The sequence below is a fragment of the Mesoplodon bidens genome (genome assembly GCF_964165515.1).
Source record: "Mesoplodon bidens genome assembly, chromosome: 6".
Taxonomy (NCBI): Eukaryota; Metazoa; Chordata; class Mammalia; order Artiodactyla; family Ziphiidae; genus Mesoplodon; species Mesoplodon bidens.
Window position 1 is genome coordinate 103960942 of NC_138162.1, and position 27755 is coordinate 103988696.

The following is a 27755-nucleotide window of genomic DNA, read 5'->3' on the forward strand; positions in this document are numbered from 1 at the left end:
CTGGATCCCATGATTCCCATGGGGTTTGGTGTTCTCTGAAGACACAGGCTGGGAGGCAGGAATCAGGCTTTCCCCGAGTTATCTGTGATTGTGGACTCTGCAAGAACGAGAGTGCCCACTGGAGGGCGCCAGACACTCAGGCCCAGCACCGAGGCGGGCTGGAGGCAGACGGGGACATGTTGAGCCTTCAGCTTTGTTACCCGGTGGGGAAGGTGGTAGAATGCTGAGCACCTGCAGCCACCTGGCGGGGGCGGGGGGGGGGTGTTTCCCACGTGGAGAAGACCTCTTGGTTTTGGCACCTCAACCTTTTCTCTTTTACAGATGGGGAGAATACTCCCTGCTAAGGGCTTGAAGGACGTGGGGGAGGGGGAAGGAGGGCAGGAGCCACGCTTTGTCTTTACACCCCTGAGTAGCAGGAGGCACGGGGTCTCGGCCCCGGTGCTACCGCGGTGCATGTCCACATGCGCCCAACCCAAGCAGGCCTGCCTTTCCGCTGGAAGGTGCACCACGGCCTGGCGCCCAGGCGGGGGCCCTGCACATGGCTCTCGCCGGGTTTTAGGGACCCCTCCAAGGGTTGCTAAAAGTCAAGACACCCCCTAGTCTTCCACCAAAAGAGAAGGACTAACTAGGGAGGACAGGGGGTGCAGGGTCCTCGGAAAAAGGCCCTCACCTGTGGCCCCTGTCCCTGACCTGGGCCCACCAGGCAAGCGACCTGCCCATCAGGGTGAGGCGCTAGAGATGCAGCCTGGTTTCCTCTTGCTGCTCGAGGAGAGAGAGAACTTCAGCGAAGAACTCTTGCACGTGCGAAAGTTGGGATTAACCAAAGAGCAACGGAGGGACTGAAACGGGAATTCCAGCCAACAACCGGGGGGCGCCCTGCATTCCTCCCTCGGGGGCAGGGCTGGGGGCAGAGGGTGGCTGAGCCCCGCTTCCAGAGTGGAGAGCAGGGCGGGGCTGGCATGAGATGGGTCTCCAAAGCCCGCGACTGCCTCCCGAGGGAAGAAGTGCGGGGCCACCACGCGGGGTGGCAGCGGCCTCACCTGTGCTCGGATCAGGGACTCAAAGCTGGGCTGGAAGTAGTCCAGTCGGCTGTTGTAGAACCGCGGCATCTCATCCAGGAGCTGCTTGTTCTTGGCCTCAAAGTCATCCCGCACGGGCCGCAGCTCTTCTCGGGCCTGAGGAGCAAGACCCTGGGTGGCACAGCTCTTGCTGGCTTCCTGACTGGGGCACGGGCGGTGGTGGAGGTGCTGTGTGTGTGTGTGTGTGTGTATGGGGGGCGGGTCAGGGCATCTGACGACTTGGGTGAAGGAGGAACCTGCTTGGTGGGACCCCGTGGCCCCGTCCAGCCCCAGCCCCTTCTCCCCGGTACCTGGTGCAGTTTGGCCAGCACCGGCCCCGTCTTCTCCTTCTCCTCGTACTTCTCCACCTTGGTCTGCAACCTCCTGTAGTCCTGCAAGGCCTGCTCCCGCCGTTTCACGGCCATGTTGAGGCTCGGGAAGACACTGCCAAACCTGCCGGACGCAGTGGGTTGGAGACGGGCCTGTTCTGGGAGCTGCAGGCTGGCAGCTCGTCACTCATTCAAAAATACGTATCGAGCGCCTACCAAGCGCCAGACTCTGTTCTAGGTCTTGGGGATCTTGCTGTGAACGAGATAGACGGGGCCCTGGCCTTGGTGGGGCACAGGCTGAGAACGTCGCCTTGGGGGAGGGCCAGGGGAAGGAAGACAGGGTAAGGGCCGCTCTGCTGACCTGGGTAAGACTCAGCAGGTCAGGAATGCAGGATGCCACTGACGCTGCCACTGCCCTTTAGCCCCCACCCCACATTTCAGAGACCTGTGCTACAGCATGGAGGAGCTGAAGAGTCCTGGGAGTCTTTTTTTTTTGACCCGGTACAAAAAGATTCAGGTTCTATTAATTAGCATCAGGCATCTCAGAAGAAACAAAAGACAGACGAGCTAGCAGAGCCGGGAGAGCGCTCTGGACAGCTACGAAGGAACAGGGGTGGACCGAGCTCAGGAAGCCATTTGAGCAGATGGAGGCAGCACCTCTTGGGAGTGCGCCCGGACCCAGGGGTGCCCCGGGAGCTAGGCCAAGGGCAGCCGCTCTGAGGGCCGGCATCAGAAAAGCTGGGAGGTCAAGCTTCTGTCCAACATCTGCCATTAAAAAAGTGAAAAAACTGGGCTCCCCTGGTGGCGCAGTGGTTGAGAGTCCGCCTGCCGATGCAGGGGACGCGGGTTCGTGCCCCGGTCCGGGAGGATCCCACGTGCCGTGGAGCGGCTGAGCCCGTGAGCCATGGCCGCTGAGCCTGCGCGTCCGGAGCCTGTGCTCCGCAACGGGAGAGGCCACAGCAGTGAGAGGCCCGCGTACGGCAAAAAAAAAAAAAAAAAAAAAGAAAAAAGTGAAAAAACTGAGACCAGGGAGATGACATGACTTGTCCAAGGTCACAATTAGGTAGTGACGGTCCAGCAGGTAACTCAAGTGTCCCAGCTCTCCCTCTGGCACCTCCCTACCACCTCATGCTGCCAACAGCAGGTGACAGACCTGCAACCGAAACCTACTCCCATATTACTCAGCCATTAACAACGAGGGAAGTGATGCCATTGGACCTACAGATTATGATACTAAGTGAAGTAAGCCAGACATAAAGACAAGTATCATATGATATCGCTTCTATGTAGAATCTAAAATATGACACAAATGAACTTATTTACAAAACAGAAACAGACTCCCAGACATAGAAAGCAAACTTGCGGTCACCAAAGGGGCAAGGAGTGGGGGAGGGATAAATGATAAATTAGGAGTTTGGGATTAACAGGTACACACTGCTGTATATAAAACAGATGAACACCAAGGTCCTACTATATAGCACAGGGAACTATATTCGGTATCTTATAATCACCTATAACAGAAAAGAATCTGAAAAATACATACATATACACACATACACATATACATACGCATGTATACACACCTGTATATATACATATATATACAGGTATATACATGTATATATATATCTATAACTATATATAAAAAACGGAATCACTTTGCTGTACACCCGAAACTAAGACAACCTTGTAAATTGACTGTACTCCAATAAAATGACGACAAGCTACTCCCAGCCTTCTCTACCAACTCTGCCGGAAAAACAGGAATCCTCATGTTCTACTGTTGAAACGGCCAAACCGTCAAACCAAGTGTTTGAGGAAAACGACTGAAGGAGCTCTTCCTGCCCCACCTGGACTAAAAGAACCACAGGGCAGTGCTAGGGTGGCTGTCCGGAGAGCGCAGCAGCAGGGGCTCTGGCAGTTTTGGCACCGTGGGCATAGTCTTTGTGACTAGGATCCCCTTTGACTGGGAAAGGCAGCACAGTCTCGGGGTGGACCCAGGGCAGGACCGCAGCCCAGGCAGGAATGCTGCACTCCCCTTGACTAACGCGTGTGGGAGGAGGCCGGGCCAGCCTGCAAGCAGGTTTTCTGGAACTGGACAGAAGATGGGGCAGCTTCCTTGCACACAAAGCCTGAGGGGCTGGAGCGTCTCCCTCGCAGCTGGGAGCCCGAGTGGCCGGTGGAGCCCCGGCCTCAAGCCGAGGTGACGGTGCAGTGGTTATTCGGGGGGGTTGCGAGGCACACAGAGGGAGACCCAGGACCAGAAGCAGCGTCAGTTCTTCCCAGAGCAACTCAGAGAAGATGAAAGGTGGGGCAGGAAAAAGCGTCAACAAATCAAGAGTCCACGTGACATAAGTGTAATGAATACCTCTGCCAGAGAACAGAGGATAGGAACTTGACTGACGCAGAATGCCCCAAACAAAGCTAGAGGCCCAGGCAGCAGAGTGTGATGAAACAGATAGAAAGGCCACTGAAGCGGATTCTTCTCACTTTCTGGGTGTCCGTTATGGGCTCACTACGTAGCTGGAGATGCTAACGTGGGCCAGACCACCCACGCTTGTCCGAATCCTCAGTCGCAGGCCCCTATACACTGCAATCAAATCAACACCTGAATGACAGCTCTGCCGGGCAGAAGACGCAGGCCTACTCGGTGCTCTGCAAACTGGACCAGCCACCCCCAGGACACAAGGTCCCCCTGGGGTAGGGCTGAACACGCCTGGGACGGCTGAGACCCTCCGGGGGGGCTGGACTCACTTCACTGCTTTTGCCTCAGGCAGTGCCACGACGGGGTCTCGGATGCCGGGTGAGCCCCTCTCCCTCCCGGCGGAGAGGCATGTGGCTCAGGGGAGCAGGTGCACCTGGGTCTGGGAAGCCGCCACGCCACCTCCCCCTGCACCCCACGTCCTGGGGGAGGAGGGCGGCACAAAAGGAAGGGATGTGCGGGGCGTTCTACAGCTCAGCACGGGCGTCATCCCGCGGGCAGTCAAGCAGCTCTCGATACTCTGACCCCGGCAGCACTTGGACCAGTGCTCATAACCCCCTTCCCCCACCCCCCCATAAAGTGCACTGGGCTTTATCTCCAGGGCCAGGGTCAGATACAACTCAAGGCTGACTACAACATGCTGGGGCTGGGCTGGCCTACAGAGGATGCAGAAATCCAGCACCGGGGCAGGTCCTGAGCCGAGGGGGAGAAGGCATGGATCCAGGGCTGACCGATTTCCAGGCAACCTCAGGGGACGGGTGTGTCCACAGGACACTACCTTCAGCCTTCCGGAAGCAAAGCCACGTATCCTCTGGGGGGAGGAAGCGGCTGCTCTGTGAGGCCCCAGGGAAACTCTCTTCAGCACGCCGACTTCCACCTCCCACGGCAGACAGCACCCTCAGCTGAACCCAGAGGCCATGGAGGGCTCAGCTTGATGTCCGCTGCTGCCGAGGGACGTGACTCCTTGGGCCCTGGGCCTCGGGACCGCCGGGGTAGGTGTCACGCCCTTCTCACAGTAAAGCAGGGAAGCTAAGGTCAGGCAGGGGAGATCAGACAGTGTAATCGGAGGTAGCTGACAAAAGGGGGGCGGGAACAGAACTCTGTAATCCCTGGCTCAGGTCACTGCCCCACTGAGGCCACACCGCCTCGTTTTCCACTTAGAAGGAACAGGAAGAACTCTGCCAACTCCACGTGCCGGGGGGTATAAACACCAGGGTGCTGTTTGGGGAAAGGGGCTCCTGGCAGCAGACACCCCTCCTCGTGTGGGGTGTTTTAGGGCTGCCCCTACCTTCTCGTCAGGGCAGGGAAGCTGCAGGGAGGCAAGGACAAGCATAGTTTGGTCCCCAGAGGCCGGGCCCCATCCAGACATGCCCCTGGGACCCGACAGGGTACCTGCTGACTTGACCTGACAAGGATGGGGTGATCCAGCCCTCCCTGGGGCACCAAGCCTGCACTTCTATGGGGCTGCCACGAAGGAGCAAGGCTGCAGGCCCAGAGCCTCTCTGCTCAGTGCCCGGCGTCCCCCTGATAATTAGTGGTGAGGGGCACATGGGAGTCCCTGGGCTAGGACCCCAGGAGGGACTCTGCCCTCCACATACAGCACCACTCCAGCCCACGATACCTCCCTCTCTGCTCAGGGGAGTGCCCGGCTCTGCCATTTCGAGGGTTCATCTCCGTTCCTGCTTCCGCAGAAGGGGAAGAGACTTGGAGGCACAGGCCTGGCCTGTCCAGGGCTCTCCCCACTCCACTGCACTGCCCCACCTCGGCAGTTATCATTCTGGTCCGTTTCTCAGGGGATGCCGCATGGCTTCCGCGCTACATCCTAAGCTCCTAAAGTTTGAATCGCAGAGAAGGGAGGACAGGGCTGGGCCTACCCCAGTCGTTCCTGAAGCTCTGCCCGTTTCTTGCCTGTCCTAAGGTGGGGCAGCAAATGGCTCCTCAGGGTAAGCGTGGGGTGAAGACGCAGGGAGAGGCGGAGGGAAAGGGGGAGGGAGGGAGGGAGGCTGGCTGGGAGGTGGGGCATGCCTGCCATTCCTCAATCTGTGCCCACACAGCCGGGATCTTCCACCCACCAGGAAAGGGAAATTGAAAGCATCCCCATCCCACCCTGTGAACACGGCCCAGAGACTGGGGGATTAGAGGCCGAGCCCCCTGGGGGGAGGCCGGGGGCGGCGGGGTGGCCATGTGGCGATGTTCCTCATCAGAGGACAGGAAAGCTGCAGCTTCCTGTTTCCGGTGCTGGGGTCCCTGGGAGCTCCTCTCCTGGCAAGAGGCGGCAACAGGCAGTGCCGGGTTTATGTGGTTGGGGGAGATCGCATGTCGGCCACGGGATACAAAGAAGCCAGCCGGGCAGGCGGGCAGGCAGGCCTGGGGGGGCTCGGGCAGAGGTCAGCGGATCTGCTCAGGAGATGGTGGCCACCCCCTCGGCCGCTCACCCACCTTCCTGGCAGGTGGTGCGCGGCTGGAGTGGTGGGAAGCAGCCGGGATTTCTCTCCATTTGGGCTCCAGAAGCCAGGCATCAGATTTCAAGCCCGCCTCGGTGGTGGTGAAATCAAGGCGGGAAGTCAGTCCCCAGTTCTCTGGGCCAGTGTCCCCTGCCTAGCTCTGCCAGCCGTGGGTGTGCACGGCAGCCTCCGTGGCAGCCCCTGGGACCCCCGTGGGCACGGTCAGCTCGGCCCGGGGTCCTTCCCACCCAGCTCTGAACCCTCAGGCCTGGAGACGGGGTCACAGAGCTACAGGCAGCGGAGCGCCTTCCGACGCTCCCTCCTGAGCCACTGGCCTGCTCAGCACCCTGCTCCTCGCGTGACCCTGCGACCTGGGGCCGAGCAGGGGCTGGGGACGGGGTGGTGGTGGGGACAGGGGCAGGAGCGGGGAGAAATCCCTGCGGGCCAGGTTCTGCCTGCCCTCCGCGGCTGAGCCTCCAGACAGCCCAGCTTAGAAAGAGCTTTGCCTAACCCCACCCCTTGGACCTGAACAGGGAACAAGAGCTCAACAACCTGAACGCCAGGGGCCAGAGGATCAAAACCTGCTCTCTTCATCGCCCTCCGGGCCCTGATCCAGGCCTCATGGTAATTAGCACAGCCTCATTACCCAGGTCCTGGTGAGGCAACTGCCAGGGACCACCACGGAAGAGGTAATAAAATGCAGCTGCTGGGCTGGAGCGGGAGCCTCTCTAGGCCTGAGCCGAGCTGGGAGAGGCCAGGGAGGAAGATGAAGTGATTCGGGAGCTTCAAGGCAACGTTCCTGCCTGTCTCCCGCCCAGCGCCACCCCCCTAGGGGACCCGGGGAATAGGCCTGTCTGATCACTGACCAGAGCCTGCTGGACAGAAGATGAGTCTCACAGAAGAATTTCTGACCCTGGCAGGTCATGAATCGGGGGACCTTCCCAGGCGGGACCCCGCTGCAGCACCCTTCCCCGTGTGCGGCCACCCCCCCACCCACCCCCACCACTGCTTCAAAAGCGGAGTGCGCCAGGCAGCTGCTTCTCCCAACCCGGCTGAGCGAGATGAAAGGCCTCACTCATCTCCGTGGAGGCCCGGCCAAGATCTCTGCTAGCTTAACTCCACAAGCTCTGGTCCCACTGGTTCTCGGTCAGGAACAAAGGGACAATGGCAGAATGACCACAGGAGCGCTGGCCGGCCACCGTGGAGGATCAGACAGGCCCTGCCACCACTGAGCGTGCCTGGCCAGGCGGGTGCTCTGGAGCTACTGCGAGTGTCAACCCCAGGGCCACAGATCAGGGAGCCGGTGTCCCCTGGAGGTTCCTTCCACCCCGTGTGAGTCTGGGGACAGGCTGCCAGAAATGATATTCGGTCCCCAAGTGGCTGGTTGACCTGCCTTTCCAGCAACTGCCCTCAGGCCTGTGGTCCCCCCGATGACCTTTACTCACTTTTTTAAGGGTTCAATCACAGTCTTTTGTATCTGGTTCACCTGTCAAAAGAAAAACCCGATGGTGTCAAAATTGGGGGTAAGCCAGGGCTTCCCTGGTGGTGCGGGGGTTAAGAACCTGCCCGCCAATGCAGGGGACACGGGTTTCAGCCCTGGTCCGGGAAGATCCCACATGCTGTGGAGCAACTAAGCCCGTGCACCACAACTACTGAGCCTGCGCTCTAGAGCTTGCAAGCCACAACTACTGAGCTCGCGTGCCACAACTACTGAGGCCCACGTGCCTAGAGCCTGTGCTCCGCAATGAGAAACCACCGCAATGAGAAGCCCGCGCACCGCAACGAAGAGTGGCCCCCGCTCGCCACAACTAGAGAAAGCCCGCAAGCAGCAACGAAGACCCGACGCAGCCAAAAATAAATTAAAAAAAAAAAACCAAAAATAACTTGGGGAAGCCAGACTCTTCCCAAAAGGGGAGGCTCCAAGTTCCTGAGAAGAGAAAGGGAGCAGAACAGGGGTACCCCAGGCAGGGAGGCACCCCTAACTGCCGCTGGAGCGAGGCAGAGATGACAACTGGGGAGCCTGAAGGGTGACAAGGCGCACTGGCCTTGTCCCGGGTCAGTTCTCATCCTGTGAAGCCGACCATGGCCTTGCTCAGTGAGGAGGCTGGGCGGGCAAGTCTGAGGGGCTACAGGCGTGGGTGGGCAGAGCCGGCCTGAGTCTCCCTCGTGGCCCCATGTGAGTGACGTGAGCTCGTGGGAGCCACGGAAAGCAGCCGGTGCGGGGGCAGGGCGGCCAGGGGAGAGCTCACAGGGCTGGGACACTCAGGTGTCCAGAGAGGAGACCAAGCCCCGCTAAGGACTCCATGCAGCGCTCCACCCAGACAGAAGCCTCGGGGAGGGGGAGACCAAGACCCCAGTCACCTTTTCCTGGTTGAAGGCATCCATCCGCTTCATGGCCGTGTCCAGGGCTGTCACCATGTTCAGAAAGTCCTGGTCTTGCTCGCAGAGGGGATTGGAGAGCAAGTCCAAGGATATCTTCACAGCGGACTTGGACATGGCTGTAAGAAGTCAAAGCTCAGTGAACCAATGACAGGGCAGGCTTCAAGGTCTTGCCCTCAGGACTCCCTGTCGTCCTAGGGGCCAGAGGCCTGCACCCGGAGGACCTCCATCCATGGCCACAGGCCATAAACTACACAGTACCCCAGAGGCACAAGACACCAGTCCTTATGGTGTAATGGGCATTCCTGATACTGCTCTGGGTAATTCTTTTGAGCAGATTTACCTGTTGCAATGACTTATTTTCCAAACTCTGGATTATATCAGAATCATCTGGGTGGGAAGCTGTAAGAAATACGTATTTCTAGCTCCAAAGATTTATTTCAGTAAGCCTGGAATCCAGGAATATGCATTAAAAAAAAAAATTCTCCAGGCGGTTTAGATGTGAAGCTTGGTTTGGGGCTCCCTCACAGAAAGAGTAGCATGGTATCTACACCAGAGAGGCAAACCTACTGTACAGCTAGAGATAAGATTTTAGGCTTTCAATAACTCAACTTTGCCATAGATGACACCCAAAGAATGGGTGTGTTCCAATAAAACTTTATTGACAAAACTAGGCCGGATTTGGTGTGGCGAGGCAACCTGTTGGCAGCTTTGGAGTTCTTGGTCCCCTGAGAGTTTTCAGGCCCCCATTACCAGCAAACGACATCCTAGAGGGGCAGGAAAGGCTGGAGAAGGGCCTTGCTTGCCCCACAGTGTCTGTACCAGTTTCAGGGGCTCACGGGAAAACGTGTTTTTGATCTGTTTCTTATTATTTTATGTCATTAAATTTAAGATGCTATTAACTGTAAGACACGCCATTACTGCATAAACCGTGCAGAAAAAAAAACAATGCTGCCAATGAAACCAGAGCACACTACTAAGTGTTATATACCTTGATTTCTCTTGAATCTGGGGGTGTGCTGCAGTCCCCTAGCAAAAGGGCAAAATATGAGAGAAGACTGGAAATGTAAACTTCCCAGAGATGTTGAAGCAACAGAGGGAAAAAACCCTCTTAAAAAAAAGTAAAGTGACTTTGTAGGCTTAGGAGCAAACTCACGTGTAACTTGGCTGGATTATGAAACAGTCACAGACTGCGTAATGAAAAGATAGAAAACAAGGACAAAACTGGAAATGTTTTTGAAAAATTTCTTCCCCTAATTTTTTTTTAATAGTTGAGGGAAAACCCCCCAAAAGTCAGGGGTTGGGAGGGGAGACTTTCTTCCCAATTTTCCTTTTCTTTCCTAACGCCTCCACATCTCCACGCCGATGTCTCTTTGCTAGAACCATCTGAAGTCAATGAATGGCGAGAGTCTGTGGGGCGGCCCTTCGTCCGGGAGCCCCACCCCGAGGCATCACCGGCCTGCGTGAACGGAGCAGCGCGCCGTGGCCTCCACTCTCCTCTGGAGCAGCTCACATCCCTTGTTCTACCTCTACAGGGACAGGGGAGGGGCATGGCCAGCCCAGCACAAACTGGGAGGCTGGCGGGCTTCGTACCTTAGGGAGCCCAAGAGTCTTGGACCCCACGTGGGTCTCTAGAGCCCTAACACAACCTGGGAGTGCAGGGGTCGACAAGGACCTGGCAGGGTCTGGTCATGCCTACTTGATCTTATTTTGGACCCACAGCTTTGGATGTGAGATCCCGTCCAGGCAGCAGCTCAGGAGTTTCCAAGACCAGGAAACGTGTAATTTGATTCCCCCTGACCGTGTGGAGCAGTGGTTCTCAAAGTGGGGTCCCCAAGCCTCACCCAGACCTGATGAATCAGAGAGTCTCGGGGTGGGCCGGGCGACCCACACTGCAGCGGGCCCTCACTGACTCTGATGCACCAGCCAATAGTGTGCGAGGCTCTCTGGCCTGGACTGGGGGATGCAGGCTTTGGGGTGGGTGAGGGCACCACTGTTTCAGGAGGGCTTCTGCTGCCCAGACTCCACGTCTGACTCGGGCCAGAAGCGGCCAGAAATCCTAGGTGCCAGGGGTCACCCGTTTGTCCTGATTTCTTTGTTAAAAACCTACACTCTCTACAGCCAGACTCCAGTTCATGGATCCCTGACGTTCTATCCCTTCCGTTCACGCTCTGAGAGTGCAGCTGTGTGGAAAAGCAGCAAGGAACAGAAGCACAGGCCACGGCATTTCCCTACTAGAAAGACAGCGGGAGCCACAAGGAAAGATGGAATCCAGGCAACTCAGAACTAACTACAAAACAAATAACGGACAGACTGCACATCAGACCCGTGGCTTGCTACACACACAGTCTGGAGACGCTGGGGTCAGAAGCAGGGGCGGTCGTGGCCAGACCCCCCCGCCCCCCCGCCCCCGCCATCCTCTGGAGGAGCACTGGCCGGAGGCTCTGGGGCGCAGACCACGGGAGCTGCCCTCCACCCGCCAGTGGTGGCTGCTGCTGCCCCAGGGGAAGCAGGGAGTGGTGATCTGCTAAGTGAAGGGTGACCTCAAGCCGCTTCTCAGGGACATCTGCGGGGCGCCTACTAAGGGCACTTCCTTCTAAGCCGGCCCCAAAGGGCCTGAGCGAGGAGGGCGTCCACCTCTGCCCCTCCCCCGTCCAGGCCGGGCACGGGGACGGGCGCCTACCCAGGTCGGCGTCCGTGCTCTTCTTCATGTCCTTCTGCAGCCGCTTGGTCTGCTCCTCCAGCCTGCAAGGCAGGGGCACGGGCCTGGGCACCTGGCATCACCCACCCGCTTCTGCCCCCGTCCTGCCCGTCCCCCTGAGCCGAGCCCCACGCGACACTCAGGTCGCCTGCCAGGAGGAGGAAGGGCCTGCTCTGCGCGGATGTCCCCACTGACTGAAGGGCCACCGCGAGCCTGGCGCGAGGCACCCAAAGACTACGAGTTCACGACGGTCACAGAGCCACCACCCCGGGGGAGAATTTCTGGCAGGTGGTGAACTGAGCTGCCCTGGGCTCCCAGGGTGAGCGGACGAGGCAGCCCGGGCAGAAGGCTCTTTTCCTCCTCGGAGCAGCCCCCTCCCTGCCCTCCCTTCCGGGGGTGGACACTCACTGCTGCAGTTTTCCATACTCCCTTTCAAAGTCTCTTTCCACCTGTAAGGGAAGCGATAACTCCATCACTGGAGTAAATGACAGCAGGCTGGAGAAAAGCTGTCACCTGCGAGACTCCCTCCACGCCCTCCCCGCACCCGCTTCTGCAGAAAACACCACCATCCAGTCCACACAAGCGCCAGTACACCGTTCACGACACAGAAGCCCTGTGTTCCCAAGTCAAGTAAGTGTTTGATTGAGGTCAAAGGACGCCCCTCCCGGACGGGCCAGCCAGGCAGGTACCAGTGGATCCCGGCTGGCTCTGTTCTTCCACCGCAGGGAGTGAGGCTGGGCTGGGCTCCCTCCCCTCCCCTGCGGGGTCTGGGTAAGGGGCTCAGGGTGTGATGGAAACTCATCATCGGGGAAGAGGCAGGGTGCGGAGGGAAGCGGGCGGGTTGGAGTCCGGTCCTGTCCCTGCCGCTCAGCAGCTCTGGGGCTGGAACGGCTCCCCTGCCCTCCCGGTCCTGGTTTCCTCACAGGTCCAGAACCTGCTGCGTTCAGGGTGGATCAGGAAAGACCAGGTATCCCCGCTCTGTGCGCTGGGATGCAGCCATCACAGATATGATTATCGACTCAGGCAAGGCTCTCAATTCTGGATGAGTTAACAGATTTCCCTGATATTTAGACCGAGTGGGTATGCGCCCTGACCCCAGTTCTTCGGCCTACAGGGCAGGTGAAGCCAGGAAAGTCACTTGCACTTCTAGAGCCTGAGTCTCCCCATCTGTAAAGTGGGGCCCAGGCAACGGTCGCAGGAGAGTGGTCTTTGGAGCCCTGATGCCTGAGGGCCGATAGGAGGACGGAGCGCCCGCCTCTGCTTCGTCCTCTTCCGAGGAGGCCGAACAGCTCCCTGCACGCCTTGTTGAGGCACCACACGCTCCCATGACTGGCTTCTCCTCCATCACTCACCTGGCAGGCAGGTGCGCTGACCGCCCTCACCGCACTGAGGTCACTGGGACAGAGGGGGAGTCACCTGAGCAAGGTCACACCACTAGTAAGCGGCAGGCCTGGGGCCTGAACACGGGCCAGGCGGCCTGGCTCCCAGGCCTGTGCCCTTTACCGTCATTCTACCTAAGGGGGAAACACTCTGGCTGATGAACTAAAGCCATGACCTATGGGAGCAACTTCCTGGCGGCTGCCCCGAGACTCCCGCCAGGGAGAGCTGTAAATCCTACCACAGGCTGGAGGTGAAGGAGTGTGAATTTGCAGTGATCATCAAAGCCCCACTGCGCCTCACCAGGAGTCTTCTAAAACCCCATTGGCCAATGCAGGGGACACGGGTTTGAGCCCTGGTCCAGGAAGATCCCAAGTGCCTCGAAGCAACTAAGCCCGTGAGCCACAACTACTGAGCCCGCGTACCACAGCTACTGAAGCCTGCGCACCTAGAGCCCGTGCTCCACAACAAGAGAAGCCACCATAATGAGAAGGCCACGCAACGCAACGAAGAGTAGCCCCCACTCGCTGCAACTAGAGAAAGCCTGTGCACAGCAATGAAGACCCAACGCAGCCAAAAATAATTTTAAAAAAACCTAAAACAGACACGGGCTCCAGTCAGGAGATCAAAAGAACAAACACACACGTGCCGGGGGGCCGTGGGGAGCCCCATGGAGGGCAAGGAAGGGCCCAGTGAGGCCTGACGCAGAGGCCCTATTAACATCCGACCTCAGGGCTTAACAGTGGGGCTCTCTTGCATGGAGATGGCTAGCCTTCCTCATTTGAACTGTAAAACTTAGAAGCAGAAACACATGGTCTTCCCCTTACATTATGATCCTAACATCTGGGATCTTCCACAAAGTTGTGAAGTAAAATTCATCACTGGGAATTCCCTGTCAGTCCAGTGGTTAGGACTCCACATTCTCACAGACGAGGGCCCGGGTTCAATCCCTGGTCCCAGAACTAAGATCCCAAAGCCACGTGGTGCAGCAAAATCAATCAATCAATCAATCATCAATCACTGGTGCCCTAGCCTCCTGCCCTACAGTCTTTCCCTCTCTTTTCAACAGACCCACTCTTTCTCCATCTGGGAACCCAACATTTTCATCATCACCTTTCGTATGACCCACCGAAAGATTCTCTCAAGAAAAAATTCATAATTCACTCCTGCTAAAGTGCATGTGCCTGATAAAGTTTAAAGTGCTCCCTAAGTCGGGGGATTTGTAGCTGGACAGGAATCAGAGTCTTAGCTGAAGGTCTGAACAGCTGCTGGTGTGACCGTGGATGGGAGATTTGTTCTGGAGCAAACGGGCCTCGCCCTGCCCTTTGGAGTCTGTACCGAAGTTAGTCTAGTCCTGTTTTCAACAGCGCCCGGGGGAAGGTGGTGGAGGGGCGCGAGCAGACAGGAGATATGAACTCTGATACTAGATGAGGAGCTTTAGAAACATTTCCAACATTTTGAGCCTCGGTTTCTTTTCTAATAAAATGGGACAGTTTCACTTGGTCTCAGTCCATGGGAGTTTCAGGTGGCTGACAGGGCAGTGGGCTAACAGCATCAGCCTCGCTGGCTTGTTCGGAGGATTAACGAGCCGTATGTGTGGAGCACAGAGCACAGCGGCCGGCTTACACACGGGGTCTCCCTGCTCCCCTCCACTGGGGCGGTGAGAGGACCGGGGGTCTGAGGAGGCAGACTGGTCTGTGACCCTCTGGCAGACAGCACTCAGTCAGCTGGCAGGTGAGGTGAAGCCTGGGCCCCGGGCCTGGGGCCACAGAGGGGCCTCCCTCCGCTGGACACGTCTCCTTTCTTACTTTGTAGGACGTGACAGCTAAGCTGAGTCTTTAAGTCGCACAAGTTATTTTTTCTGCCGAAAAGATGAAGTTGAAATTAAGGATGCCTTGGCCAGGGTCCAGGTCTCCTGAAGACCAAGCGCAGAGAGCAGGTGCCCTGGGGTGGGGGTGGGGGCGGCGGCGGCGAGAGGGGAGGCGAGGGCCAGGCTCCCCTCGCTCTCTTGCGCAATCCCCAGCGTGCCGTGTGGGATGTCAGGGAACACCTGGTCTCCCGGGCTGCCACTGCTGGGACGTGCACAGAGAAGGACCGCAGGTTTCCAACCGGCTGAGGAGAAACTCGGGGTCTCACGCTGGAAGCGGAGAAGTGTGTCCGGGTGCGAGCTTGAGTCTTCTGCTGTCCCAGCTCAAGGCCATCTGACAGCCTAAGAGAAGGTCAAGAACGCTTCACCTCCTTTGTCGGTAGCCCGCGGGGGTTGCCTCCACAGCTCACTGCTCCTGAGGTCTCTCTCCTCCCCAGGGGAAAGATCTGAGAGGCACAGCACCGGGATTCTAGGCCCTCAGACAATGGCTGAGGGGATCAAGGGACACACTGGAGTCTCATTCCAAGGTATATCCGTGCAGAGGGAAGGAGCCAAATACAAAAGATCTGAACATCTTTGGATGCTTGATGCCTTTGCCAAAAAGGCAACTGGACCCCAGTCAACAATGCAAGTGTAAACACATGTGCACGACTCTCGGCAGGTCAGGGTGGGCTGGGTCAGTGCAGGGAGGCTCAAGCACGGAGACTGCCTCAGCAACCCCTACGTTCTCGGAGGCTCAGGGTGGCAGGAGGGGCCGTGCTGCTCACCGCTTGTCCCCAGGGCCTAGGTCAGGCTGCCACACGGCAGGAGCTCGGTGGCTGTTAAGTGAATAGTGGGCTGAGTTCCCACCCACTCACACTCATGGTGAAGGGAAGAGGGAGGCCAGCAGGCAGGGCCAGGCTCTGATCCCGGGGCTAAGCTGAGCCAGACTGGACCTGAGGCAGAGGGAGCCCTGTGCCTTCTGAGAAGCTCCTCTTCCAGGGCGGCTCAGGGTGGAGAGCGGCCTGCCTTTGGTTTGTTACGAAGGGTCTCTCCCCTTTGCACGTGAAAACCATTCTCAGGTGAAGGCGCAACCTGCCGGGACTCCCATCTGCCTTGACCTTCCAGAGCGCCTGCCTAGCTGGGAATCTAGGTGTGTGCAAGACCCAGGGAAACCCTTGCGCTTGAATGTGCGAAGTCTTCCATCATGCCGGTTGCAGAGGGAGGTACAGCTTCTCTTTGCCGTACCAAGATGCTCCAGCTCCTTTATGGGCTGGGGCAGCGGGAGGGGACTAAGCAGAAGGTTAGGACTGGGAAGAGGGGGAGTGTTTGTCCTTCCATTTCAGCCCCAGTGATCAGCCCCTGCAGAGAACACGCCCTTCCAGCCAAAGCCATGACAATACTGGAATCTGTGTTAATAACCTGGGCACAGCAGAATGGGGAGGGCAAACGCACAATGCTTTCTTTGTGTCTGACGGTTGGGTGCCTTGAGCCAAAAACCTCCTGAAACTCCCTGAAGATAACATGAGCTTTTCTTCCCATGACAGGGGTGCCACGACTTCCAATAACCCAGACAGCCCCATCTGCTCCCTGCCCCGAGAGTGCCTGGACAGGAAAAATAGAGTGCGTCACCCCTGTTCGGGGGCAGCTGCCAGAGATGCTGAGACAACTGCACAGCCTCGGCCTGTTTGGGGGCCAGGAGGGGGCTTCTGCGGGGGAGGGGAGGGAGACTCCGAAGAGGTAGGGTCTTGCTACATAGACTTCAGTGCCTCTGGGGAGTTGAGGAAGCAAAGGACTCTATTCCTCGTGAGAGATCAAAGGCCCAGCCTACCATTTCATTGTACTGGGGAATCCAGCTGCTTGGGACAGGCTGGGTTCTTGGTGGTTTATTAAGAGTCAAATCAGCTATCGTCTCATAATGCAGTTAATATTTACCAAGGGCTCACTACGTGCCAGGCACTGTGCTAAGTGCTTCATATGCATTACCTCATGTAAGATGCATAATACTTACATCAATGACATAGGAGCTAGTACCATCCTCACTTCACAAAGGAGAAAATGAGGGCTCAGGGAGGGTAAGGAACTTGCTAGAGGTCACGGACAACACGTGGCAGGGCCAGGATGGGAATCCAGGCAGGGGACCTTCCAAATCCAGTTTCTTAACCATTCCTTGATGCCCAGTCTGTCTGGAGGAGCTGATGCCAGGTGTTAGAGGGCTACAATTCCATCCCAAACACGACGGATGCCAGGAAGGGAAGAGGGAGGCCACGGGCCCATCCACAGGCACTGAGACTGTCCATCTGCCCTTCCTCCGGGGAGTCCTGGCCACCCCTTCGAGTAAAAGACCTAGAGACCTTTCCAACAACAAATTCTGGCAAGGAAGCTAGAAACTGCATGCTACCCTATACTTTTCCGTGGAGAACAGAGGCTATTTCCATCAAGGTTGGGGTGTTAGGAGAAATTTTTGTTTGTTTGTTTGTTTTTTGGTAGTGAGTGCTGGGAATAAAAGACCCTTCTCGAAACCACTTCCCTTTCAGATCTGCCCTGGATTAAACTCTGGAGACTCAAAACCACACCTTCCCACTTCCTGTAGCTGGCTGGAGCACGCCCAGATTCTTTGCGCTTCAGCTGACAGCCTCCACAGCTGGTCAGCCTCTGCATGGGAGGTAAACTCGGAGTCTGTCCTTGGCCTGCCTTTGCTTGAAAAAAAGGGAGGGCCCTTTTAACATGGACCCATCGCCTTTTAAGTGACCTAACTTTGGATTTCCCAAAGATGGAGCCAGTGCTCAGATGCGTGCTGCACTTCCCCTCCCACCAAACCCAGTTCAGAGTCCGGAGCTAAGGAGGGCCAAGGTTATAAGACAAGAACTGTCTTATAAGCGGCTGGGATGACAGTCCAGGGCCTCCAGCAGGCTGACAGTGCTAAGTTTCAGATATAGTCTCTCACGTTAAACCCTCAAGAGCCTCACCCACATTGGTGGGTGAGGGGTTGGAGAGGCCATTCTTTTTTTTCTAATTAATTAATTAATTTTTGGCTGCGTTGGGTCTTCGTTGCTGCACATGGGCTTTCTCTAGTTGTGGCAGGCGGGGGCTACTCTTCGTTGCAGTGCGTGGGCTTCTCATTGCAGTGGCCTCTCTTGTTGCGGAGCATGGGCTCTAGGCGTGCAGGCTCAGTAGTTGTGGCACTCGGGCTCAATGGTTGTGGCTCGTGGGCTCTAGAGCGCAGGCTCAGTAGTTGTGGCACCTGGGCTTAGTTGCTCCACAGCATGTGGGATCTTCCCGGACCAGGGCTCGAACCCGTGTCCCCTGCATTGGCAGGCGGATTCTTAACCCCTGCGCCACCAGGGAAGTCCTGTGGAGAGGCCATTCTTGACTAGAATTCCAAAACCTCAGGAGACCTTCACAGCCCGAGTGAGCTCGCGTGAAGCTATGGAAAGTGTATGAAACGGAGCCTCGAACTTGAGTTCTAGTTCCAGCTCCGTCAGAATTAGGTTTATGACCTTAGAAAGTCACAGCAACTCCACGGGCCTTGGTTTCCTCATCAGGAAAACTCAGAAGGTTGGACTGGATGATCTCTAAGGGCTTCCAGTTCTTTTTTTTTTTTGGCCACACTGCGTAGCTTGCAGGACCTTAGTTCCCCAACAAGGGATCGAACCTGGGCCCCCTGAGGTGGAGTCCTAACCACTGGACTGCTAGGGAAGTCCCACAGTTCTAACTTTCTGAGAATCTAGATTCTCCTCCTCTTCCACTGTGGCGATAAAACAGAGATAAAAACTGTGGACTTACAAAGGGGTAGGATTCAATCATGCCCTCCCGGTGAGTGGCTCCGGGTCCTGGCTAAGAATGAATGTAGCAGCAGAGAGAAGGGGACCTGGACATCCCAGGGAGGCTTTCTGGCCTTTTACGCAGTCTGAGGGGGCGGGAGACAGAGGCCTGGGACGTGTCCTTGGCGGGAGCCTATGTCTCAGGAACCCTTTCAGGAAAGTGCAGACGGTCACGCCAGACCCCAGTGCTGGGCTGTTCAGAAGCAGGGTGTCTGTCCGCACTTTGTAACCCACCTCTTCCACCTGCCCAAGGAAGGGGAGGGGCCCAGGCTGACCTGAGGGAGGAAAGTGTCCCAGGATAGGAGGGCCCTATAAGCCCCCACCTGTGTGAGGTTCTAGAGCAGCACGACTGGGAATAATAAGGCCTGGGTTCTGCCTTCCCAGCCCCACGATGCACTGAGTCAAAGCTCCGGTTCTACACAAAGGCCACGTGAGTCTCGGAGTGAAAGAACTGGTTACTCACTGTTTTGGGGACAATCTGTTTCTTGGGCTGCCCAATCTTGAAAGGAATCCTGTAAGACAAAGAGTCAAAGAGGAAGGTTAGGAGAAATGGGGAAGGATGTGGCTGAAAAGACTTGATGAGGTATGGCCACTTCCCCGCTAGGAGTGCCTCACTCCCGGGACTCGTACCACGTGCCTGCGGGTCTAGGACCATCAGCAACCAGGCTGGGCTCCAGGAGAATGGTCCCCCATGGACAGAATCAGATGGAGGTGCCCCAGAGCATCTTTCTCTGCAATGTTTACATACATGGCAAAGGTGAAGGCAGGAAAGGTGAGATACTGTACTAGTAACAGTCACTACAAACCTTGTGTCTTGAGGAGCTGCGAAGTCATATCATCCTTGACAACATGCCTTTAAAAGACACTGCAAAGCCCACTATCTTCTGTAGCAGGTGCTTCCCTACTTCTCTATAGACAGACAGACTGTGGAGGGCTTCTTGTGGGGCTGGGGAGAGATGACGAATTGTAGGGGCACTGAGGACCAGTCAGGCTGGGTTATTTCTCACGAGAACTGACAACATCTAGAGAAAGCTAGCTTGGAGAAGACTCTGAATCCAGCTCAAGGCTGCCTTGAACTTGCTGGGAAGCTCTGCACCTCAGGTTCCCCACTCTGAAATGGAAGAAGGCGTGGCGTAATGGAAGGAAGGTCATGGTCAAGGAGTCAAACCCTGAGCGCTAACCCCACCTCCGCCCCTGAGGAGCAGGCTGCCAGGAAATGACTGCGCCGGGACTTAATTTCCTAGTCTGTGAAACAAGAGGGTTAAACTGGGTAATCTAGAAGCTTCCTTCAAGCGCTGACAATTCTACCATCCTACAGTTCTGAGGATTAAAGGAGCCACAGTGCATCCCCACAGCTACAGAAACGCGGGCTTCTCCCACCAAGGTAGGAGTGAGTTAAGCTTCCCTGGCTGGGATCAGCTCAGGGAAGAGCCCTGAGGGTGCAGGTTGGACCCCACTCTCACTGCTCTCCTTCCCCCCCCACCCCCTCCACCAGGTCCCTCCCTCCACAACCCCCTCTCCCCGAGCCTGGCCCATACTGAACAACACTGCTGCTAAGCCCAGCGGTATAATTAACCACCGATAATAACCCCAGACAACGATCTGGTTGAGAGGATGGGCCAGCCTGAGTCACAGCAGTTTAAATTTAATTTCTGGAGGACATCCTGTTTATTGTTAACCCAGCCCCATAATTTGGGAGCGTTAACCCTTTGGTGGCTGGCTGATTCACGTGGCTTCTGTAAACAAATAATCTCTGGCTATGTAATTACCAGGGGAAGGTAAGCTATGGAATTGAAAAGGAAAGAAAAAATGAAATTGCCATTTCCCTCTCTCAGACCTGAAGAAGAAGGGTTAAGGGGACAGGAGAGCCTTAGTCCCCCACCACCACCCACAGTTACTTCTGCCCAAATCAGGGACTCGAGTTGACTGACACAATGGTTTTGGACAGTGAGCAACTGCCCGCAAGGACCATTTTGGTGACAGTGCAAATGAGGTCCTGGTGGCATTGCGAAAAGACTGATCCTGCTCTGTGTGAAGCATGTTGCCGTATAAAAAGCTCTGGACCAGGAATCAGAAACCCTGGTTTCGGGCTTTCCTGGTGGCGCAGTGGTTGAGAGTCCGCCTGCCGATGCAGGGGACACGGGTTCGTGCCCCGGTCCGGGAAGATCCCACATGCCGCGGAGCGGCTGGGCCCGTGAGCCATGGCCACTGAGCCTGCGCGTCCGGAGCCTGTGCTCCGCAACGGGAGAGGCCACGACAGTGAGAGGCCCGCGTACCGCAAAAAAAAAAAAAAAAAAAAAAGAAAGAAACCCTGGTCTCTGCCTCTGACTAGTATCTTAAACAAACTATAAAACAAAGGAGCTGGACTAGGTAGCCCTTTCAGCTTACCTAAAACTTGAATTCTAAACTGAATCTCCATTCCAAGAACATGGGGAACGGAATGAGCATTCTAAAGAGCCCTCAGAGCGGTCCTCAAAGTGACTCTAACGTGGCGTCTAGTACTACAGACTAGCTACAAAGGGATTAGGAACTTAGATTCCATTATTTGTGGTGCCACAGCCTCTCTCTAAATCTTAATTTAGAATCACAGTATTTTTAGAGCTGCAAGTTACCATAGAAATTTTTCCAGTTCAACCCTCTCATTTTGGAGATGAGGAAGCAGATCTGGAGGGGTTCGGTGACTAGCCCAGGGTCATTCAGCAACAGGACCCAGAACAAACAATCAGGGTTGCGATTTCTTGTCCAGTTTTCTCTCTACTACTCACAGTTTAATACTCTTTCACACAGATATATCATATGTATCTGAAGGAACCAGGAAAAAAATCATCTGGTCAAAATACCTAATCTGGGGCTTCCCTGGTGGCACAGTGGTTGAGAATCTGCCTGCCAATGCAGGGGACAGGGGTTCGAGCCGTGGTCTGGGAAGATCCCACATGCCATGGAGCAACTGGGCCCGTGAGCCACAACTACTGAGCCTGCAAGTCTGGAGCTTGTGCTCCACAACAAGAGAGGTCTCGACAGTGAGAGGCCCACGCACTGCGATGAAGAGTAGCCCCCGCTCGCCGCAACTAGAGAAAGCCCACGCACAGAAACGAAGACCCAACACAGCCAAAAATAAAATAAATAAATAAATAAATAAATAAAAACTAATCTTAAAGTACTATGGAATTTAGAAAGGGCTCATTGTTAAAAGACTGGAAATGAAAGAGACCGTGTTATCAGGAGGAGGCTGGTGCTGAACTGGGTGCTTCTGCACAAATGAGAGGCCGTGTGAACTGTGTAGAAGGAACCAGGCCTCTGTAATCTCACTGCAGCTACTGACAATCACCTATAACTTTATCATATGATTCTGATTAGTTTTCACCTCACCTCTTCAAAAGCCATCTCCCTGCCTGAAGAATGTCTTAAAAAAAAAAAAGTAGCTTTTGATTTGAAAAGTTTTAGATGTACAGAACAATTGTAAAGACAGTACCTAACTCCATATATCCCACACCCAGTTTCCCTTATTATTAACATCTTATATTCGTATGGCATATTTGTCACAATTAGCAAACCAATCCTGAAATATTACAGTCTACACTTTATTCAGATTCCCTTAGTTTTCACCTAACGTTCCCTTTAAGTTCCAGGATCCCAGCCAGGTTGCCGCATTCCATTTAGTCATTAAGTCTCCTCAGACTCCTCTTGGTATTTTCTCAGACTTTCCCTGTTTTTGATGACCTTGACAGTTTTAAGGAGTGCTGGTCAGGTACTCTATAGAAATGTCCCTCAACTGGGACTTGTCTGCTATTTTTCTCATGACTAGACTGGCGGTTACAGGTTCTGGAGGGAAGGAGTGATACTGAGGGTTCGAGCTATCAACCCGACTTCCTACTGCCGATGTGAGTCTCGGTCACTGGGCTGAAGCAGCTTTTCCCAGGATTCTCCACCATATGGTCCCTCCCCCTCCCCCCTGTGCCTCCCTACCCCTTTGGAAGGAAACCACTGGGCACAGCCCACACTTAAGAAATGAGGAGTAATACTCCACCTTTTTGCGGGCAGAGTATTGGCATAAGTTATTTGGGATTCTGCATGGGAGAGTTCTGTTCTCTATTTATTCAGTCACTTATAGCAGTATGAATGCATCGATATTTATTTTATATGGGTTATAATCCAATCCTACTTTATCCTGTTGCTCAGACTGTTCCAGCTTTGGCCACTGGGAGCTCCTTCAGTTGGCTCCTGTGTCTTTCTGACATACCCACATCAGTGTGTGTACGTGTACGCGTGCGTGTGTGTTTTGTTGAGTACTTCCTTGTTTTCTGGACTATGAGATGCTCCAGGCTTACCCTGTACATTTCCTGAGCCAGCCCTAGAACTGGTTGAGGAACTTCCTAAACCAGCAGTCACTGTGCCTCTATAATATGATCTCACCCCGCCTTTTAGTTTCCCTTCCCATTCACCCAGTACAACTACTCTGATTCAGCCAAGTGGCTGTTCATTTATCCCCCAAATCTAGACGCCTTATAAACAACTTCCTGTCCCAAAGTGGGAGGTCCATTTTTTAGTGCCAACATCTCATTAATAATTTCATTAGGACAAAAGGCATAAAACTTGGACTGTCCAGGGCAACTGGGACATACGGCCACCCCACCCAGAGGGAACCTTTCCCTTCTCCTGGCTTCATCCAAGCTGTTCTGACTCCCGAACCTTGCTTACCTTCTTCAAAATGTCTACGACTTTATTAGGCATTTAAAAATATTCTACCTTTTACAGTTGATTACAGTTCATCTCTTTAAAAAGTAAAACACACTCATCAGAGAAAACTTGAGAAGTACAGAAAGCCTAAAAGAGAGAGAAGAGAGGGAGAGAGAAGACAGAGAAGGAAAAGAAGGAAAAGAAGGAAAAGAAAAAACCCCAAAATAGCCCTCAGTCTCATATTGAAAAGATAACCAAGGTTAATGTGTTGGTGTTAATTATATTTTAAACATTTTCAGAAAGAAAAAGTCCTGAAGCAGATATGCTGCACGTTAGTAGCTAATTTCGGGCGGTGAGAATATGATTTACTGTTTTCTTTTTTGCACTTTCCATACCTCTCAAATAAACTGAAGAAAAAAAATCCCTTAAGTTTTCTCCTTGACTATAAAAATAACACCTGATCAGTGTCAAAAACTTGGAAAACCATAAAGGACAAACACACACACACACAGATACAAATACACAAAATCCCAGAGAAAAAGTAATACCCCAAATTTCAGTGTGTACAGCATATGCATATTTACACAACTTTTAAAAAATAAAGGAAACATATATCAGGAGAGTTTTTATATGCCAATACACAAGTTTTCATCAGCCTGACTTTTAACAGCTACCTAGTATTTCATTAATCAACTGTATCACTAATTTTCTTTTTGTAACCCACATGGCTTACGTTATCATTTCAACTGCCTCAAGTTTTTCTTCTAATATAAACAAAAACCAATGGCTAAATCTTTGGGCACATCAAGCATTAGTCACATAGGATAAATTCTTAGTATTGGAATTGCTGGGTCAAAGGATACATGCAGGTTCAAGGCTTTGATTTGCTTTCCAAATTGCCCCTGAGACAGACTGAAACAGTTTACATTTTTTAAAGGATTGAAATCATTTACCACCAGCCCCAGGATTTTTTTCCTGTCTTAACGTTTACCTTTCCATTTTGTACATGTGTGTGTTTAATGTACAGAGGCTTTTAATTTGTATGAAGTGAAACTGCCCAAATCTGTCTTTTTCCTTTATGATTTCTTCTTTTGGTGTCATACTGAGAAAGACCTGCCTCTCCCACTCCAACACAGAAAAATTTCACCTAGACCTACTTTTTACTTTTATGATTTCCTTCTACTAATCTAAGTTTTGCTCTTATCAAAGTTATACATGTGCATAGTTTAACAAGGCAACAGTGTCTGCTAAGTAAAACATTAGGTTCTAGGCTCCCCTAAACTCAATCGCCTGTGATGAGCACTTCTAACGTGGCTGGTTTTGTTTTGTTTTTGATACGTACCTTTGCATCTCTAAATAAAAATGCGTGCATTACCACCCTGTGATGATTAGGTTTTAGGCCCTAGCTATTGACTTTTTATCTTGGAAAAGGAAGATTTAACTAAACAAAAACAACACACACCTCTTTTGGGTCTTCACCCCTATTACCCAAAGGTACATTTGCAACTCTGCCTTCTTAATAGAGGTATACTGTGATCTGGTTAGAGCAATGCGAAATACACTATTAGGAACAGAACATGGCTTGTTTTCCTTCCTGCATGTGGCAGCCAGCAGACTGCTCAGCTTCAGCCAAACCTTCAGGAGACTGTGGAGTTCCCAAGCCAAAACCCCCAGCTGAGCCACTCCCAAATTCCTGACAATCAGAAACTGGTATTATTGTTGGGAGGCACTGATTTGTGGGGTAATCTGTTCCACAGCAATACAGGACTAAGAACGCTGCACAAGTTTCCCCAAAAATAATTTTTCCTTTTCTTTCATATGCTTAATCTTCTAGATGTTTATCCCTAATCCTCTCTCAGTCGTCTAAATCTACTCTCAATACATTCATGCGTATCAGGTGTCCTATCATTTTCCCTTCCTGAAGCAGTCTCTACTGGAGCCTTGGACCTGCTCGGGTCTGGACGGGCTGCCTCCACTCTGGGCTCCCCTGTCACCACCCTCACAGGGATTCCTTCCGCCTCTCTCCTAGGATCTTTTCCACCTGGATTCCGTGTCTTCTCCTTTCTTAGTTTACTCCTCATCTGGCTGGAGAAAAAGTGTGAGGGAGATCAGTTTTGAGACTGCACAACCCAAACCCTTTTTATCCTATCCTCACACGAGTTAGTTTTGACTGGGTATAGAATTATAGGCTGGACATGATTTCTTCCAGAATCTCAAAGGCACTGTTTCACTGGCTTCTCATTTCCCAGTACCGCTGTGGTGGTGAAGTCTGAAGCCATCTGATTCCCAACCTTTGTATGTGACCTGCTTTTTATCTTCTTCATGCCAGCTTCGAGGGTCAGATGTGTGTCTCCCATGTTGCAAAATTTCACAACGATGTACCTCGTGGTCTGTTTTTATCCATTGTGCTGGGGGATACACAGGACTCTTTTGCGTTGGCAATTTATAATCTTTAGTTCTGGGATTAAAGGAAACTTTGTTGCTATTGACCACTCCCCCCACACCCATTTTCTCTGTTTCTTATTTCTGAAATTCTTATAATTCTGATGCTGACCCTCTTTGGCTGGTCCTCTGATTTCTCTATTTTCAATGTTTCCTTATCTTTTAATATTTCTAAAGAGTTTTTCATTTCTGCTGCCATGTTTTTAATTTCCAACAGCTCTTTTTAATTTTCAGGATGTCCCTTTTTTTTTTTAATGGTACCCTGTTTTTTTTTTTTTTTTTTTTGCGGTATGCGGGCCTCTCACTGTTGTGGCCTCTCCCGTTGCGGAGCACAGGCTCCGGACGCGCAGGCTCAGCGGCCATGGCTCACAGGCCCAGCCGCTCCAGGGCATGTGGGATCTTCCCGGACCGGAGCACGAACCCGTGTCCCCTGCATCGGCAGGCGGACTCTCAACCACTGCGCCACCAGGGAAGCCCTGGTACCCTGTTTTTATTTCTTGGATGCCTTATCTGAAAATCTTAATGATAGCTTTGAAAAAAGTTTCTTCTTCCTTTATAGCCTCAGTTTCCCTTCAAGTTGCTTTTTTTGTTTGTTTTAGTCTCCATTTTTCATATTAAACATGTCGCTTGGATGAGTGGTAATTCTTGGTTGTCTTCTCCAATATATGACTGGGGACCAAAAGGCTGACTAGAAGCTGTAAGTACATGAATAATGTCTGTCTATTGTGTAGGATGATCTGGCTGAGAAGTTTTGTGGGGGATCCTTGATGCCAGTTTGTACTCTTTTCTCCAAGGGAGGTAAAATTCCCTAGTCTTGCACTGGGAATAAAGGCCCAGTTCACTGTTCTGGGAGCTGAGTAGAAGAGGGTGTGTGTGTGCGTGTGCGTGTGCGTGTGTGTGTGTAAGAGGGTGTGTCAGCACTCCACTTCATCCTCCTGCACTCACCTGTGCTTGAAGCGGATCTGGGTTTTGTGGGCCTGAAGCTTACACAATTTTGCATGCCCTTTAAAAAAAAAAGAGATTACAAAACTGCCAATATAAAAATAGGCCTGAAAGTGAATGTTTATTTAAACAGAGAAAAGAGCATTATAAATTACAAGCTATAAAAGCTGACAAATAACATGAACATCAGAAAATCAAGATAACCTAATATTTTTATTAATCATCTGCCTGACACACCTTTAAATTTATTTCTCCACATTTTTTTCGCTGCATAGTCTATGATTGCCTCTTCATGTGACACAGAGTTGATAAATCATTTCCTTAGAGAGAAAAGACAAATAATTCAGCCTTTTCTCTAGTAGCATTGATTGAAATTTGTTTTCTATTACTGACAGTTTAGAAAAGCTTTTTTTTCCAGCTTACTGGTAACATATAAATATAATATAAACTTTAGGATTGTTGTAAAATTTGGGAAAATCTCATGTTTCTCTCATAAATAAACTGTAAGATTTCAGGCCACATTTCAAAGTTTCTTGTACAATGACTAATCTTAAATGCTTCCTGAATTAGTGAGAGTAACTGGTTTGTCACTGATGTCCTAGTAGGAGGGTTATGAGTTTTATGTTATCTTTGTTATGTCTTTCATGTTAAATCCACTAGAAATTTAAACGTTTTAGCAGTAGGTTCATGTGATTTGCTCCTCCTCTTCATTAACTAGATCATCAGATAATCATCACTTCTATCTAAAACTGATCTTACTCTCTTAATGAATTACTAGCTTTTGGTACAATGTGGCAATGTTGTGTTGTACTTTACATGATTTCAGAGTAATATCTATTGATTTCATTCTCACCTTTGTCACTTTTGTTTTGTGTTCTACTTTTATCCAGTTTTTCTCTTAGCTATAAAATACATTTGAAGATGATCAAAAAAGGTATCCTTTGTACGTTTCCAACTCAGGACTCGAATTTCTCACTTGTTTTATGTTTTTCAAAAATGTCTTTACAAACTGAAGTCAAAACAGCATACTCCCAATTCAACAACCCCCTCCAATCCTGTCCCATCCCAAAAAAGGGTCTAGGCTACTCCAAAGCTGCCTGACAGGAAGGGTAGTATAACGAAGAAAAAGAAGGACCTAGAGATTGTCATACTGAGTGTAGTCAGACAGCGAAAGACCAATGTCATATGATATTGCTTATATGTGGAATCTAAAAAAATGGTACAAATGAACCTATTTACAAAACAGAAATTCAG

The 27755-nt window shown here is 52.7% G+C and overlaps 1 protein-coding gene across 4 annotated transcripts in view; it reads right to left on the minus strand.

The window, feature by feature from the left end:
• Positions 1 to 27755, minus strand: part of BIN3 (bridging integrator 3) — a 45983-nt gene that overhangs the window by 3601 nt on the left and 14627 nt on the right. For 3 of the 4 annotated variants that reach the window (XR_014016037.1, XR_014016038.1, XM_081236707.1), the window contains exons 2-8: positions 18904 to 18952; positions 11802 to 11842; positions 11376 to 11437; positions 8675 to 8811; positions 7759 to 7799; positions 1370 to 1511; positions 1041 to 1175 (exon numbers count right to left, since the gene is read on the minus strand). Coding sequence is in view for 2 of the 4 variants with exons in the window: in XM_081236707.1 (XP_081092833.1) it covers positions 1041 to 1175; positions 1370 to 1511; positions 7759 to 7799; positions 8675 to 8811; positions 11376 to 11437; positions 11802 to 11842; positions 18904 to 18952 (607 nt within the window). In the remaining 2 variants the exon portion in view is untranslated. The remainder of the gene's footprint in view (positions 1 to 1040; positions 1176 to 1369; positions 1512 to 7758; positions 7800 to 8674; positions 8812 to 11375; positions 11438 to 11801; positions 11843 to 18903; positions 18953 to 27755) is intronic. The other variant, XM_081236708.1, reaches the window with a different exon arrangement.